Source organism: Lethenteron reissneri, chromosome 31, assembly GCF_015708825.2.
Source record: "Lethenteron reissneri isolate LAM-NWPU_2019-01 chromosome 31, ASM1570882v1, whole genome shotgun sequence".
NCBI lineage: Eukaryota > Metazoa > Chordata > Hyperoartia > Petromyzontiformes > Petromyzontidae > Lethenteron > Lethenteron reissneri.
The window spans coordinates 12,256,357-12,274,192 of record NC_083809.1 but is presented as its reverse complement, the minus strand read 5'-3'; the positions used below and the strand labels follow the sequence as shown (position 1 = coordinate 12,274,192).

Sequence of the window (17,836 nt, the reverse complement as noted above, 5' to 3'; positions counted from 1 at the left end):
GGGTCAAGTGTGGGGTCAAGTGTGGAGTCAAATGTGGGGTCAAGTGTGGGGTCAAGTGTGGGGTCAAGTGTGGGGAGGCTCGCCGCCTGCTGGTCCAATCACAGGGGCCGTCCATAAATGACGTCACGCGATTTTAGCCGATTTTTGACCCCCCCTCCCCCCCTCGTCACACAGCGTCACAAAAAGTCAGACCCCCCTCCCCCCCTAGGTGCGTGACGTCATGTATGGACGGCCCTTCCCACTGGAATCGGTCACCGGTTCCTGACTTTCTGAAGCACGAGCCGCTTCTCTGAACGGCAACCGGCGTGGGTGGTGGCCGGTGACCCTGAGCGTCACGAGGGACTGAGCGGTGCCCGGTATCTCCTCGCTCCTCCTCCCCACTCCTCGTCACACCTCGTCACACCTCCTCGCTCCTCCTCCTCCTCGCTGCTCCTGCAGGGCGCGTTGCCTGGAGGTGTGCGGAGGGCGGCTGCCTCCGATGATCACTTTTGTGACTATGCAACTGGGCGGCGAGGGTACGAGCTGCAGGTCACAAAAATGATATCGGCCACAGCCACGCACGGCGCCGGCTCTGGGACACCCGACGGCGGCGGCGGCCCATCGGTGAGGACGCGGGAGGGCCTCCTCGGAGGGGCGCCACGAAGTGGGGAGTTTGCGAGCTCCTCTCATGGGGAACCTGGAGCAGTGCTGTGTGTGCTGTGTGTGTGTGCTATGTGTGCTGTGTGTGTGCTGTGTGTGTGTGCTGTGTGTGATGGGTGTGTGTGTGCTGTGTGTGCTCTGTGTGTGTGTGCTGTGTGTGTGTGCTGTGTGTTGTGTGATGTGTGTGTGCTGTGTGTGCTGTGTGTTGTGTGATGTGTGTGATGTGTGTGATGTGTGTGTGCTGTGTTGTGTGATGTGTGTGTGCTGTGTGTGCGTGCTGTGTGTGTGTGCTGTGTGTGTGTGTGCTGTGCGTGTGCTGTGTGTGTGTGCTGTGTGTGCTGTGTGTGGCTGTGTGTGTGTGATGTGTGGGCTGTGTGTGTGTGATGTGTGTGTGTGTGTGTGTGTGCTGTGTGTGTGTGTGTGCTGTGTGTGTGTGCTGTGTGTGTGTGTGCTGTGTGTGTGCTGTGTGTTGTGTGATGTGTGTGCTGTGTGTGTGTGTGCTGTGTTGTGTGATGTGTGTGCTGTGTGTGCTGTGTGTGTGTGCTGTGTTGTGTGCTGTGTGATGGGTGTGTGTGTGCTGTGTGTGCTGTGTGTGTGCTGTGTGTGTGATGGGTGTGTGCTGTGTGTGTGCTGTGCGTGTGCTGTGTGTGTGTGCTGTGTGTGTGTGCTGTGTGTGCTGTGTGTGTGTGCTGTGTGTGTGTGCTGTGTGTGTGTGTGTGCTGTGTATGTGGGCTGTGTGTGTGTGTGATGTGTGTGTGTGCTGTGTGTGCTGTGTGTGTGCTGTGTGTGTGTGTGTGCTGTGTGTGTGCCGTGTGTGCCGTGTGTGCTGTGTTGTGTGACGTGTGTACTGTGTGTGTGTGTGTGCTGTGTGTGCTGTGTTGTGTGATGTGTGTGCTGTGTGTGTGTGTGCTGTGTGTGCTGTGTTGTGTGTGTGTGTGTGCTGTGTGTGTGTGCTGTGTGTGTGCTGTTGTGATGTGTGCTGTGTGTGTGTGCTGTGTGTGCTGTGTGTGTGTGTGCTGTGTGTGCTGTGTTGTGTGATGTGTGTGCTGTGTGTGTGCTGTGTGTGTGCTGTGTGTGCTGTGTGTGTGCCGCGTGTGCTGTGTTGTGTGATGTGTGTACTGTGTGTGTGTGTGCTGTGTGTGCTGTGTTGTGTGATGTGTGTGCTGTGTGTGTGTGTGCTGTGTGTGCTGTGTTGTGTGATGTGTGTGATGTGTGTGCTGTGTGTGTGTGTGCTGTGTGTGCGTGTGCTGTGTGTGTGCTGTGTTGTGTGATGTGTGTGCTGTGTGTGTGTGCTGTGTGTTTGTGCTGTGTGTGTGTGTGCTGTGTGTGCTGTGTGTCTATCTCCATGTCTCCGTGTATCTGCGTCTCCGTGTGTGTGTGCCGTGTTGTGTGTGTGCATGTGTGTGTGTTCTCTGTGTAGGGGATCAGTGGTGTAGCGGTTAGCGCTATGCCGTGCTACGAATCTGGTGACCCGAGTTCGATTCCTGCTCATGGTCAAAATCAGTGACGATTGTCTGAACCGGTACCTGGTGCAGTGTGTACACATTGGCACTGGGGAGACAAATGCTGTGTGTATTTGTGCTGTGTGTATTGTGCTGTGTGTATTTGTGCCGTGTGCGTTTTGTGCCGTGTATGTTTGTGCCGTGTGTATTTGTGCTGTGTGTATTTGTGCCGTGTGTATTTGTGCCGTGTGTGTTTGTGCCGTGTGTATTTGTGCCATGTGTATTTGTGCCGTGTGTATTTGTGCCGTGTGTATTTGTGCCGTGTGCGTGTTTGTGCCGTGTGCGTGTTTGTGCCGTGTGCGTGTTTGTGCCGTGCGTGTTTGTGCCGTGTGTATTGTGCGTGTGTGTGCCGTGTGTGTATGTGCCGTGTGTGTGTGTGCCGTGTGTATTGTGCCGTGTGTATTTGTGCCGTGTGTATTGTGCCGTGTGTATTTGTGCCGTGTGTATTGTGCCGTGTGTATTTGTGCCGTGTGTATTGTGCCGTGTGTATTTGTGCCGTGTGTATTTGTGCCGTGCGTATTTGTGCCGTGTGTATTGTGCTGTGTGTATTTGTGCCGTGTGCGTTTTGTGCCGTGTGTGTTTGTGCCGTGTGTATTTGTGCCGTATGTGTTTGTGCCGTGTGTGTTTGTGCCGTGTGTATTTGTGCCGTGTGTATTTGTGCCGCGTGTATTTGTGCCGTGTGTATTTGTGCCGTGTGTGTTTGTGCCATGTGTATTTGTGCTGTGTGTATTTGTGCCGTGTGTGTTTGTGCCGTGTGTATTTGTGCCGTGTGCGTGTTTGTGCCGTGTGTGTTTGTGCCGTGTGTATTTGTGCCATGTGTATTTGTGCCGTGTGTATTTGTGCCATGTGTGTTTGTGCCGTGTGTGTTTGTGCCGTGTGCGTGTTTGTGCTGTGTGTATTTGTGCCGTGTGTATTTGTGCCGTGTGTGTTTGTGCCGTGTGTATTTGTGCCGTGTGTATTTGTGCCGTGTGTATTTGTGCCGTGTGTATTTGTGCCGTGTGTATTTGTGCCGTATGTATTTGTGCCGTGTGCGTGTTTGTGCCGTGTGCGTGTTTGTGCCATGTGCGTGTTTGTGCCGTGCGTGTTTGTGCCGTGCGTGTTTGTGCCGTGTGTGTGTGTGCCGTGTGTATTGTGCCGTGTGTATTTGTACCGTGTGTGTGTGTGCCGTGTGTGTATTGTGCCGTATGTGTGTGTGCCGTGTGTATTTTGCCGTGTGTATTGTGCCGTGTGTATTTGTGCCGTGTGTATTTGTGCCGTGTGTATTGTGCTGTGTGTATTTGTGCCGTGTGCGTGTTTGTGCCGTGTGCGTTTTGTGCCGTGTGTATTTGTGCCGTGTGTATTTGTGCCGTGTGTATTTGTGCCGTGTGTATTTGTGCTGTGCTGTGTGTGTGCCTCCACGCCTCCGTGTGTATAAAACATCGGCACCGGGCGGCCGGCTTCCCCCCCCCCCCCCCGTCGTAGCGGCAAGCGCCGTGCCGGCGTCAACGCGCGCTGGCCCCGGCGGCCGCACGCGGTGGGCGCTCGCCCACCTGCGGAAGTCGAGCAGGGAGCGCGTGGAGGCGGGCACGGCGTGGTCGGGCCAGCTCAGGAAGTGGAACTGCGTGAGGGTGCGCGTCTCCCCGCTGCGGATGTTCTTCAGGTAGAAGCTGCGGACCAGGAAGTCCTCGCACCAGATGTGCTCCGACACCAGGTTCACCTGCCGGGGGTCGCGCGGAGGTCACGCGGAGGTCACGCGGAGGTCACGCGTGCGTGTGTGCGTGTGTAGGCGAGCTCACACATCTCAGTCAACCCATAGCACCTGGGTCTGTCCCATGACCTCCTGCACCTAGCCTGGCACAGCAGTCAACCCACAGCACCTGGGTCTGCCCCGTGACTTCCTGCACCCAGCCTGGCACATCAGTCAACCCACAGCACCTGGGTCTGCCCCGTGAAACTCCTGCACCTAGCCTGGCACATCTGTCAACCCATAGCACCTGGGTCTGTCCCATGACCTCCTGCACCTAGCCTGGCACAGCAGTCAACCCACAGCACCTGGGTCTGCCCCGTGACTTCCTGCACCCAGCCTGGCACATCAGTCAACCCACAGCACCTGGGTCTGCCCCGTGAAACTCCTGCACCTAGCCTGGCACATCTGTCAACCCACAGCACCTGGGTCTGTCCCATGACCTCCTGCACCTAGCCTGGCACAGCAGTCAACCCACAGCACCTGGGTCTGCCCCGTGACTTCCTGCACGCAGCCTGGCACATCAGTCAACCCACAGCACCTGGGTCTGCCCCGTGACCTCCTGCACCTAGCCTGGCACAGCAGTCAACCCACAGCACCTGGGTCTGTCCCGTGACTTCCTGCACCCAGCCTGGCACATTAGTCAACCCACAGGACCTGGGTCTGCGCCGTGACCTCCTGCACCTAGCCTGGCACAGCAGTCAACCCACAGCACCTGGGTCTGTCCCATGACCTCCTGCACCTAGCCTGGCACAGCAGTCAACCCACAGCACCTGGGTCTGCCCCGTGACCTCCTGCACCTAGCCTAGTACATCAGTCAACCCACAGGACCTGGGTCTGTCCCATGACCTCCTGCACCTAGCCTAGTACATCAGTCAACCCACAGGACCTGGGTCTGTCCCATGACCTCCTGCCAGCAGTAAGCATTCTAGCCTGGCACAAGCGCCGCAGTGACGTCACTGCCATTTCGTTGTGGTTGTTGTTGAGTTGTGGATCTCATTGTGGTTGTGTTGTAGTTGTGTGTTGCTGCTGTGGTTGTGTTGTTGTGTTATGGTGGTTGTGTTGTTGTTGTGATATGGTGGTTGTGTTGTTGTTATGGTGGTTCTGTTGTTGTTGTGTTATGGTGGTTGTGTTGCTGTTGTGTTGTGGAATGGTGGTTGTGTTGTTGTTGTTGTGTAATGGTGGTTGTGTTGTTGTTGTGTAATGGTGGTTGTGTTGTTGTTGTGTAATGGTGGTTGTGTTGTTGTTGTGTAATGGTGGTTGTGTTGTTGTTGTGTTGTGGTGGTTGTGTTGTTGTTGTGTAGTGGTAGTTGTGTTGTTGTTGTGTAGTGGTGGTTGTGTTGTTGTTGTTGTTGTGTAATGGTGGTTGTTGTTGTTGTGTTATGGTGGTTGTGTTGTAGTGGTGGTTGTGTTGTTGTTGTTGTGTTATGGTGGTTGTGTTGTTGTTGTGTTATGGTGGTTGTGTTGTTGTTGTGTTGTTGTTGTGCTGTGGTGGTTGTGTTGTTGTTGTGTAGTGGTAGTTGTGTTGTTGTTGTGTAGTGGTGGTTGTGCGTGCGCGCTACGAACGCGGACACTGCCGAGTTCGATCCCCACTCACCACCAAAATCACTGACGAATACCTTAACCGGTTCTGGGCCTCCCCTAGGTCGAGTCAGCCCGAAACGAATACCTGGCCTCGCCACTGGGGAGACAAAGGCGGCCTTGGCAGGCGCTCGGTGAGGACCCTTGCCCCGCGGGGCGGCGTGGGCTACCTGGGGCGTCTGTGTGGGGGCTGGGGGTCCTGGGGGGGGGCTGGGAGGGCGGGGGGGGCTGGGGGGGCGGGTTTGGGGGCACCTCGTAGATGTGGTAGAGGTTGGAGCCCTCGTCGGGCCAATAGCGCTGGCACTGCCGCACGCCGTTCTCACTGAGCGGCGTGAGCATCACGAGCACCACGCAGCCCTGCTCCCACACCATCTGCACCATCACCACCACCATCATCATCATCACCAACATCACCACCATCATCATCATTAACACCATCATCACCAACATCATCACCAACACCAGCAACACACAGCCCTGCTCCCACACCATCTACACCATCACCACCACCATCATCATCATCATTAACACCATCATCATCACCACCAGCACCACGCAGCCCTGCTCCCACACCATCTGCACCATCACCACCACCATCATCATCGTCATTACCATCATCATCATTAACACCATCATCACCACCACCATCATCATCATCATTAACACCATCATCATCACCACCAGCACCACGCAGCCCTGCTCCCACACCATCTGCACCATCACCACCACCATCATCATCATCGTGAACATCATCACCAACATCACCAGCACCACGCAGCCCTGCTCCCATACCATCTGCACCACCACCACCACCACCATCATCATCGTTAACACCATCATCACCACCAGCACCAACATCACCAGCACCAAGTAGCCCTGCTCCCACACTATCTGCACCATCACCACCACCATCATCATTAACACCATCACCAGAACCACGCAGCCCTGCTCACACACCATCTGCACCATCACCACCATCATCATCATTAACACCATCATCACCACCACCATCATCATCATCACAAACATCACCACCATCATCATCGTTAATACTATCATCATCATCACCAACATCACCACCAACACCAGCACCACACAGCCCTGCTCCCACACCATCTGCACCATCACCACCACCATCATCATCGTTAACACCATCATCACCACCATCATCATCGTTAACACCATCATCACCACCACCATCATCATCACCACCATCATCATCGTTAACACCATCATCACCACCACCATCATCATCATCACCAACATCACCACCATCATCATCGTTAACACCAACATCATCATCACCAACATCACCAGCACCACGCAGCCCTGCTCCCACACCATCTGCACCATCACCACCACCATCATCATCATCGTTAACATCATCACCAACATCACCAGCACCACGCAGCCCTGCTCCCACACCATCTGCACCATCACCACCATCATCATCATCACCAACATCACCAGCATCACGCAGCCCTGCTCCCATACCATCTGCACCACCACCACCACCATCATCATCGTTAACACCATCATCACCACCAGCACCAACATCACCAGCACCACGTAGCCCTGCTCCCACACTATCTGCACCATCACCACCACCATCATCATTAACACCATCACCAGAACCACGCAGCCCTGCTCACACACCATCTGCACCATCACCACCATCATCATCATCATTAACACCATCATCATCACCACCAGCACCACGCAGCCCTGCTCCCACACCATCTGCACCATCACCACCACCATCATCATCGTCATTACCATCATCATCATTAACACCATCATCACCACCACCATCATCATCATCATTAACACCATCATCATCACCACCAGCACCACGCAGCCCTGCTCCCACACCATCTGCACCATCACCACCACCATCATCATCATCGTGAACATCATCACCAACATCACCAGCACCACGCAGCCCTGCTCCCATACCATCTGCACCACCACCACCACCATCATCATCGTTAACACCATCATCACCACCAGCACCAACATCACCAGCACCAAGTAGCCCTGCTCCCACACTATCTGCACCATCACCACCACCATCATCATTAACACCATCACCAGAACCACGCAGCCCTGCTCCCACACCATCTGCACCATCACCACCACCATCATCATCGTTAACACCATCATCACCACCATCATCATCGTTAACACCATCATCACCACCACCATCATCATCACCACCATCATCATCGTTAACACCATCATCACCACCACCATCATCATCATCACCAACATCACCACCATCATCATCGTTAACACCAACATCATCATCACCAACATCACCAGCACCACGCAGCCCTGCTCCCACACCATCTGCACCATCACCACCACCATCATCATCATCGTTAACATCATCACCAACATCACCAGCACCACGCAGCCCTGCTCCCACACCATCTGCACCATCACCACCATCATCATCATCACCAACATCACCAGCATCACGCAGCCCTGCTCCCATACCATCTGCACCACCACCACCACCATCATCATCGTTAACACCATCATCACCACCAGCACCAACATCACCAGCACCACGTAGCCCTGCTCCCACACTATCTGCACCATCACCACCACCATCATCATTAACACCATCACCAGAACCACGCAGCCCTGCTCACACACCATCTGCACCATCACCACCATCATCATCATTAACACCATCATCACCACCACCATCATCATCATCATCAACATCACCACCATCATCATCGTTAACACTATCATCATCATCACCAACATCACCACCAACACCAGCACCACACAGCCCTGCTCCCACACCATCTGCACCATCACCACCACCATCATCATCGTTAACACCATCATCACCATCATCACGATCAACACCAACATTACCACCATCATCATCGTTAACACCATCATCACCACCACCATCATCATCGCCACCATCATCATCGTTAACACCATCATCACCACCACCATCATCATCACCACCATCATCATCGTTAACACCATCATCACCACCATCATCATCATCATCAACACCAACATTACCACCATCATCATCGTTAACACCATCATCACCACCACCACCATCATCATCGTTAACACCATCATCACCACCACCATCATCATCGTCATTAACATCATCATCATCACCACCAGCATCATCATCATCACCACCATTAGCATCGTTAACACCATCATCACCACCACCATCATCATCGTTAACACTATCATCATCATCACCAACATCACCACCAACACCAGCACCACACAGCCCTGCTCCCACACCATCTGCACCATCACCACCACCATCATCATCGTTAACACCATCATCACCACCATCATCACGATCAACACCAACATTACCACCATCATCATCGTTAACACCATCATCACCACCACCATCATCATCACCACCATCAGCATCGTTAACACCATCATCACCACCACCATCATCATCATCACCAACATCACCACCATCATCATCGTTAACACCATCATCATCATAACCAACATCACCACCATCACGAGCACCACACAGCCCTGCTCCCACACCATCTGCACCATCACCACCATCATCATCATCATTAACACCATCATCACCACCATCATCATCATCAACACCAACATTACCACCATCATCATCGTCATTAACATCATCATCATCACCACCAGCACCATGTAGCCCTGCTCCCACACCATCTGCACCATCACCACCATCATCATCATTAACACCATCATCATCACCACCAGCACCATGTAGCCCTGCTCCCACACCATCTGCACCATCACAACCATCATCAACATCATCACCACCAACATCACCACTACCACCAACATCACCATCACCACACGACATCACCTGCCAGAAGTCTGCGACCGTGTGGGGGAGAGGCCCCTGGGTGGCGATGTAGGATGGGCTGCGAGGGTCGTGGTCCATCTGGGGGGGAAGGCACAATGACCACGTGGAGGGGGGGCACAGGGACCACGTGGGGGTGGCACAGGGACCACGTGGGGGGTGGCACAGGGACCACGTGGGGGGAGGGGGCACAGGGACCACGTGGAGGGGTGGCACAATGACCACGTGGGGGGAGGGAGCACAGGGACCACGTGGGTGGGGGGGGGCACAGGGACCACGTGGGGGGGGCACAGGGACCACGTGGGGAGGGGGGGGAGTACAGGTGCCAGACTGGGTTGTAGGGATAGCGGGGGTCATGATGGTGATGATGGTGGTTATGGTGATGATAGTGGTGATGATGGTGGTGATGGTAGTGATGGTGGTGATGGTGGTGATAGTGGCGATGGTGGTGATGGTGGTGATGGTGGTGATGATGGTGCTGATGGTGATGATGGTGGTGATGGTGGTGATGGTGGTGATAGTGGTGATGGTGGTGATGGTGGTGATGATTGTGCTGATGGTGATGATAGTGATGATAGTGGTGATGGTGGTGATGGTGATGATGGTGGTGATGGTGGTGATAGTGGTGATGGTGATGCTGGTGATGATGGTGGTGATGGTGGTGATGGTGATGCTGGTGGTGATGGTGGTGATAGTGGTGGAAGGGGGACCGCACAGACTGTAACAACTACAAGAGCATCTCACTCCTCAGTGTGCCAGAAAAGTTCCTGGCAAGGATTATTCAACATCGCCTTGCTAGGCAAGCTGAGGAGAGAGGCATGCGGACCCCCAATGCGGTTTCAGGAAAGGGCAGTCCTGCACAGATGCCATATTTTATGTCCGTCTGCTACAGCTGAGGTGTAGGGAATTCCAACAAGACCTACATCTCTGCTCTATTATTGACCTGGTCAAGGCCTATGATACCATCAGTAGGCCTGGGCTCTGGTTTGTTCTTCGTGCTTTCAGAGTCCCTGACCCTCTGCTCATGATCATTAAGGACCTTCATTATGGTGAGCGGGCCCGGGTAAAACTACGTGGCCGGGAGTCAGAGCCATTCCCTGTACACCTTGGGGTGCGACAGGGATGTCCTCTGGCTCCCACATTATTTAACATCTATTTCGACCACGTAGTTCGTGAAGCCTTCAATAGCTGTACCGGAGGAATTTCCATCTGGTACAGATACAATGGGAGGCTGATCGATGCCCGGATGCGGTCAAGGGATGGCTCCCTAATGCTCAACCATATTATGTGAAGTATGGGAATTGACGGCAGGAACTTCTTGACGGGAACACACTTTTATTAAATCTTTACGTATCAAAATACAACGTGTAGTCTCCTTTCTTCCGACTTCACACTCCACTACTCTCGTGTAAACTCTAGGCCTCTGGCTACACACGATACCCTTCACTCGTGTAGACCCTACGCCTCTGGCTACACAATACACTCGACTCGTGTAGACCCTATGTCCCTGGCTACACAATACACTGCATTCGGCTCGTGTAGACCTTACGCCTCTGGCTACACACACTACACTCGCCTCTGGGTTACACAGAGTCCCGGTCCCGTTAGGACAGCGGGACTAGGTACCGCAGGGCCCTAGGTCTTCATCCCCGTCTTCATTCTTCGCTGGTTACACACTCTCCTCTCACGCCTGTGTGCATCCCCTTTTATAGCCCCTGCTCACGAGAGGCGGAGCTGATGCGTACTTCAACGTGAGCATCGCTCCTTAATGAACCAATCACGACGCACTCTCTCTACGATCCGTTTTCCCCAGCGCGTGTTAACACTCCTCCACCAATCACACCGCGCTGCCACCCGATCACTCCCTCTCAGCACGTCACCCGTCCACAGCCAATCATTACGCGCTGGCATACGATCTCTAATCCCAGCGCGTATCACCTCTACATCACCCCCTCCCACATAGCTTGCAGCCGGCCCGGCTGTTAACCAACAACACAACCTAACGTCAATGCAGTAACAAAGAAACTCCACCTGTCAGTGTGCCCCGTAACGCAACAACAACAACACAACACAACACTTAAATATGAAGCAATATACAGCCCGACGAACAACACAATAAAAGCGAACACCGGAAAACGAACACAATAAAAGCGAACACCGGAAAACGAACGCGCCAAGTGTCTCTGTGACTAAACGCAGTGCCGAGGCGCTCCGGCTGCCTCGACTCCTCACGTGGCAGGTCACACAAAGTAGCGCGACCTAGCGCGAGTCCGTCTGGCCGGTCCGTCGTATGGGACGGGCTGTTGGCGACCGTCCGGTGGCTCCGGCCGCTCAAGATCCGGCCGCCGGTGGTCGGCAGCTGTCAGTTCCGAGACACCTGGGAGCGGATCAGGCGGAGACATGTGAGGAGCAGGCAAAGACAATTCCCCCTCAGGGTCGCTGGTCACGTCACATGCTCGGCCCTCATGACACAAGGGGAGGCCATACGGAGGCGAGAACGGTTTCAGTCGGGAGGGGTGGACGTACCAACGGCGTTTTCCCCATTTTATCTGAACGCACTGGGGGCGTGCAACCCGCACGACCTCCACGGGTCCCCGCCACGGCTTCAACAATTTAGGCGACGTAGCCAAAGGTGCCTGCGGGCAATGCAGCCAGGCCCTGTCACCTGGTTCCCAATTGTGCACGGACACCTTCCGTGCCCGCAACCGCTCGTTTGCAATTTGGCGAGCCCGTGAATTAAGCCGTGCGGCCTCCCTTGCCTCTGTCAGCTTATGAATATTAAATTTAATATGCTCTGCCAATTTCGAATTTGCTCGTGGTGCGGACAGACCCAGCTGCGTTTCCATGGGCGGGTCGGCTTCCCGACCGTACATCAGATAAAACAGGGAAAATCCCGTAGCTGCATGGGGGGCCATTCTATACGCGGCGAGGACCCCAGGGACCTGCAGGTCCCAATCAACATGTGCCTCACACACCTGCTGGCACAACATAGAAGTCAATGTCCTGTTAAGCCTCTCCACCATCCCGTCCGTCTGCGGGTGGTACGGGGAGGTACGCACCTTCTTGGTACCCAACAGGTCGCACACCTCTTGCAGTAATTTACTCGAAAAAATTTTCCCTTGGTCAATCAGCAAGCGTTCGGGAGCCCCCTTGTCCCGGACGTAGCCCTGGACAAAGGCGTCCGTCACAGCCGCCGCCGACTGGTTGGCGAGTGGCCACGCCATAGGCCACCGGGTAAAATATTCGACCCCCACCAACAGGTACTTATTACCCCTAGGCGTGACCGGAAAAGGCCCCAGAATATCGAGTGCAACGAGCTCGTTAGTGCGCGAGACCTGGATGGATTGCAGCGGTGGATTAGCTGCCACAGGCGGTGGTTTCCGTCTGGCGCACTCAACACAACCCTTCAGAATATTCACCACGTCACCCCCCATTCCCGGCCAATAATAGTCACGCTGAAGCAGGGCAAGCAATTTGTTAACTCCCAAATGCAAGAGGCGTTCATGTGCGGCCAAGACAACCTTCCCCCTCACAGCAGCAGGCACCACAATCGCATGCCGCCGGGACAAACTGTCCCATCTCATCAATAGGCCTTGCTTAAGCTCGTAGGAGCCAGTTCGGTCGTGGTTACCTTCGGAACCCCCCGTCTTGCGGCGCAATGCCAGCAGGGAGCTGTCCGCCATTTGGAGACGGCCCCACTCAATCAATGACAGTGAGAGCAGCGAGTCCTGACCCCCAGGGGTAGCGGGACCATCCCCAATTGGTGTGCTCGCGGCCGCAACCAACGCCTCCCTACCTTCCGTAACCGGCGGTTTACAGCGCGCCGATCCCGATAAGCACGCACATTTGTGACAAGGCAACAATCGCGACAGAGCATCGGCATTTGTGTGTCGCGCGCACAGCGAATCGACCCATTCGAGGTCCTTCTTCGGATTAACGTTTTGCGTGGGGCTCGGATCAGCCTGCGCAACCAGCCGCTCTTCCGCAGGGACGCGTGCCGCGTGAGCTAGCACGGTGCCCTGCTGAATGACGGCCGGCCGCGACCCAGCGTTTAAACCCCTGACAACCGGATCCCTGTCAGCCCCAACCAAAGTGTGAGCCACCGACAAATCGAGACCTCCAACAGCCCTATTAGAAGGACCCAAAAGCGTGCCTTGATCCGAGGTCTCCCTCACCCATGGTTTCCGCAACCGGAGGGGAATTAACATTTGTGAACCCGGGGGCACGTGCACAGTCTGTGTTGCTAACGCTTGTATCGTAGCGCACGCCGTCCGAATTTCAGTAGGGTTCGTCAAAAATGAAATACGGCGACCCGATGGTAGTTCAATGCAACGCTGATCAATGAGAATTTTGATGGGCATTTTTGCCAAAAAATCTGTGCCCAATAGACAAGGAACCGCCAGGGAGGACGAAACGAAAACGGGTCCCGACAATTTGATATCCCCAATGCAAATAGACGCCCTAATCTGACCGATAATGCCCAACGATCCCCCATTAGCGGCGTAAAATGGCACATCCACTGGAAGCAGCGGACGACATTGTACAGGGAGAATGTTGTAAATGAGATCCGATATAATAGTCGCCGATGCCCCCGTGTCCACTAACACCCTGACCTCGACCCCATCAATAGATCCCGTAACGACGGATGAACCCGCTCTGGCAGCCACTATTCTGTGCCCCAACTCCGACCATTTAATGTCTCCCCGGTCCCGGCCGAATCCCCCTCTCCGAACCGAATCCCCGAACTCTACTCGGCTCTCCCCCGCCGCAACGCGACGACCCATATGTGTCGAGTATGCGGGCCGAGCATGTGAGGTGCCGCGACTCGCCGGGGTTTGCAGGGACGACTTGGGGCCTTGGTCGTTGTCCAGCCGCGGTCCCATGGCGCGCTGACGTGGGGCGCGGCAACCGGAGGCCACGTGGCCCCGGAGGCCGCAGTTATAGCAGGTGATGACAGTCGTCGGAGATCTCGGTTGCTCCAGCTTGCGGGCCGCTCGCAGAGGCGAACGACCCCCCGATCTCCAGTCCCCCGGTCGTCCCACGATGAACGCCTCCTCTCGTGGGCTGACGACTTGGGGCACGGTGACAACTGGGCCCGGAGTTGAGGCCACGGCAGCGTTGCAGACGACTCCCTGTTTACGTTGAAGGACCTCGTGCGCTTGTATGCTTGTGGCGACCCGTAAGGATGAAATATCGGTCTCATCGGCCGTGTTGATGGGGACCCCCAGGTCCTGCGCCAACTTGAGCAGCTGCTCCAAAACCATGGCATCTTGCCCCTCCTCGTCCATACGAGGGAACGCGGCGTCGGCGAGAGCAAGCAACGCCGTGCGGTAGGCGAGCACGGTCTCCGTGTCCGCCTTCCGTCTTGCATAAAAATGATGGCGGCACACCGAGGGAGGACCATAGACCTTGGCCATGAGAGCCAGCGCATCCTTGAGCGTGGAGCGGTCCGACCTGCGTGCGGACGTGAAGGCCGCGAGCGCGTTGTCATCCAGCATGGCAGGCAGTGCCCGCAGTGCCGTAGCGTCGGACCAGGCGGACATCTCCTGATGCGCCAAAAATCTGCGCTGAAATTGGCTCCAATCCCCGCCTTCCGCCTTGAAGGCTGACAACGTGGGAAGGCGCTGCTGAAAGATGAAGTCGTCCTCCTCCTCGTGCTTCCTCTCTGCCGCCCCGTCGGTGTGTAAGATGGCGGCCCCCTCGGCGGGTGTGTGATGGCGGTCCGCCGCGCGCGTTGGTGACGTCAGCGGGCGCGCATGGAGAACCGCTGCCACGTGGTGATGGCCGTTCCCGCCAAAAGTCGGTGCAGATGAAATGGCGGCCATCGCCAAATCGTTTTGGCGGGAATCTGCAGGGCGACCCTGCAGAACGTCGGCCGCCGTTCCCGCTCCTCCCGACGAGCTGATCTCCGCCAGGATGGACGCGGCGGCGAGCAGCAGCTCCGCCAGACGGGAGTGCGCTTCGCGAAGCACGGCGTCAGTCCCCCGTCTCTCGTCCGGCGCCGTCGGCGGATCCTGCCCCGTGGGCAACTCCTCTTCCTCACCCCCCGATGCCAGCTGGCCCGCGTCGTCGAGGTTGTCCCCGTGGTCAATCCCGTGGGTCCGACGGTTCCTCCTTGTATCCATGCTTGGAAGACCGTTTCACTTCTGACGCCAGTTGAAGTATGGGAATTGACGGCAGGAACTTCTTGACGGGAACACACTTTTATTAAATCTTTACGTATCAAAATACAACGTGTAGTCTCCTTTCTTCCGACTTCACACTCCACTACTCTCGTGTAAACTCTAGGCCTCTGGCTACACACGATACCCTTCACTCGTGTAGACCCTACGCCTCTGGCTACACAATACACTCGACTCGTGTAGACCCTATGTCCCTGGCTACACAATACACTGCATTCGGCTCGTGTAGACCTTACGCCTCTGGCTACACACACTACACTCGCCTCTGGGTTACACAGAGTCCCGGTCCCGTTAGGACAGCGGGACTAGGTACCGCAGGGCCCTAGGTCTTCATCCCCGTCTTCATTCTTCGCTGGTTACACACTCTCCTCTCACGCCTGTGTGCATCCCCTTTTATAGCCCCTGCTCACGAGAGGCGGAGCTGATGCGTACTTCAACGTGAGCATCGCTCCTTAATGAACCAATCACGACGCACTCTCTCTACGATCCGTTTTCCCCAGCGCGTGTTAACACTCCTCCACCAATCACACCGCGCTGCCACCCGATCACTCCCTCTCAGCACGTCACCCGTCCACAGCCAATCATTACGCGCTGGCATACGATCTCTAATCCCAGCGCGTATCACCTCTACATCTGTATGCCGATGATCTGGTAATTGCTGCTCACTCAGAGGAGATTTGGAGGCGCTGCTGCTGCTCAACCTGGAGCGTGCCACTAAGAGGTGGGGACTTACTATCAGCCCCACCAAAACTAAGCACCTGCCTGGGTATTTTGTACCATCGGCCACTCCACCCCCACAACTCCAAATTGGTGATGGGGCAGTTGTGGAGAGAGTGGAGAGTTTCCCATACCTGGACAGTGTGCTTATGACCGGCTCCGGTTTAACAGCAAAGGTCTCACTCCAAATCAGTCGAGCGGCATTTCTTTTCATCGGTAGCATAACGCTGTGTGGAAGCTACCTGGTCTGTCACTCCGCACGAAGCTTCAGGTCTTCTCAGCCACAGTCATTCCTTCCCTTCTCTATGCTTGCGAATCGTGGGCCCCCTTATGGAACATCTTTTCCGGTTAGAAACATTTAGGCTGGCCTGCCTACGATCCATTCTGAGTTTAATCTGGATTTTGTGAGCTCACAAATCCTTGAAAGATCTGGGCAAAGTCCCATCGGCGAGCTCCTCCAGCAGGCAAGGCTGCGCTGGCTGGGCCATGCAGCCCACATGCCGAGCCACCGCATGCCTAAACAGCTTTTGTTCGGCCGGTTCCTGGGGGCTACATGGGCAGTGACACGGGCTAGAGAAGAGATGGAGTGATGTGGTACATGAGGATGTGGAGCTGAGTGGACTTGTCGATGACTGGTACCAGCGGTGTCAAGATCGGCCTCTGTGGAGGAGGCTCGTGAAGGACGCTACTGGGCAGTTGGAGGTAGTCGCCCTCCAACAACAACGGAGGGCAGAGGTGCGATGCTCACAACAACGAGAGGAGCGCCGGGTGGCTAAAGCACAGCAAGTTGTCACAGTAGGGGGCACAGGTGGTGCATCAGCCAGATGTCTACGTCAGTCGACCTGTGGCACCTGGGTCTGCCCCGTGACCTCCTGCCAGCGGGCGTTCGACACTTCACGAGGCCTCAAGGTGCACATAGCCTGGCACAAGCGTCGTGGTGACGTCACCGCCACTTAGTGGCGAATGGCAGTTGATGTTGTTGTTGGTGGTGACGGTGGTAATAACGTCGGTGGTGGTGGTGATTGTAGTGGTGGTGCTTGTGGTGGTAGTGGTGATGTTGGTGGTGGTGATGGTAGTGGTGCTGCTGGTGGTGGTGATGGTGCTTGTGGTGGTACTGGTGATGTTCGTGGTGGTGATCGTGAGGGTAGTGGTGATGATGCTGGTGGTGGTGATCCTGGTGATGATGTTGGTGGTGATGGGGGACCACGCACGATGGGGCTGGCGTTGATGTAGTCCGAGTGGGAGGGGTTGACGTCGGCCTTGAGGACGATGCGAGCGTGGTCGTCTGGGGGGGAGGAGCGGCGGGGCAGGACGGGCACTCATTACCATCATCACCATCATCACCATCACAATCATCACCTCCATCACCATCATCACCATCATCACCATCATCATCCTCACCATCACCATCATCACCATCACCTCCATCACCATCATCACCATCATCACCATCATCACCATCATCATCATCACCATCCTCACCATCATCACCATCACCTCCATCACCATCATCACCATCCTCACCATCACCATCATCACCATCACCTCCATCACCATCATCACCATCATCATCACAGCCGTCACCACCATCATCACCATCATCACCATCATCATCACAGCCATCACCACC

The 17,836-nt window shown here is 55.3% G+C and overlaps 1 protein-coding gene across 1 annotated transcript in view; it reads right to left on the bottom strand.

Moving 5' to 3' along the window:
• The window catches only part of LOC133349808 (receptor-type tyrosine-protein phosphatase N2-like), a 95,300-nt gene that overhangs the window by 10,975 nt on the left and 66,489 nt on the right, over window positions 1-17,836 (bottom strand). The window contains exons 14-17 of the mRNA XM_061563585.1: window positions 17,418-17,491; window positions 9,311-9,388; window positions 5,698-5,817; window positions 3,671-3,837 (exon numbers count right to left, since the gene is read on the bottom strand). Coding sequence (XP_061419569.1) covers window positions 3,671-3,837; window positions 5,698-5,817; window positions 9,311-9,388; window positions 17,418-17,491 — 439 coding nt within the window. The remainder of the gene's footprint in view (window positions 1-3,670; window positions 3,838-5,697; window positions 5,818-9,310; window positions 9,389-17,417; window positions 17,492-17,836) is intronic.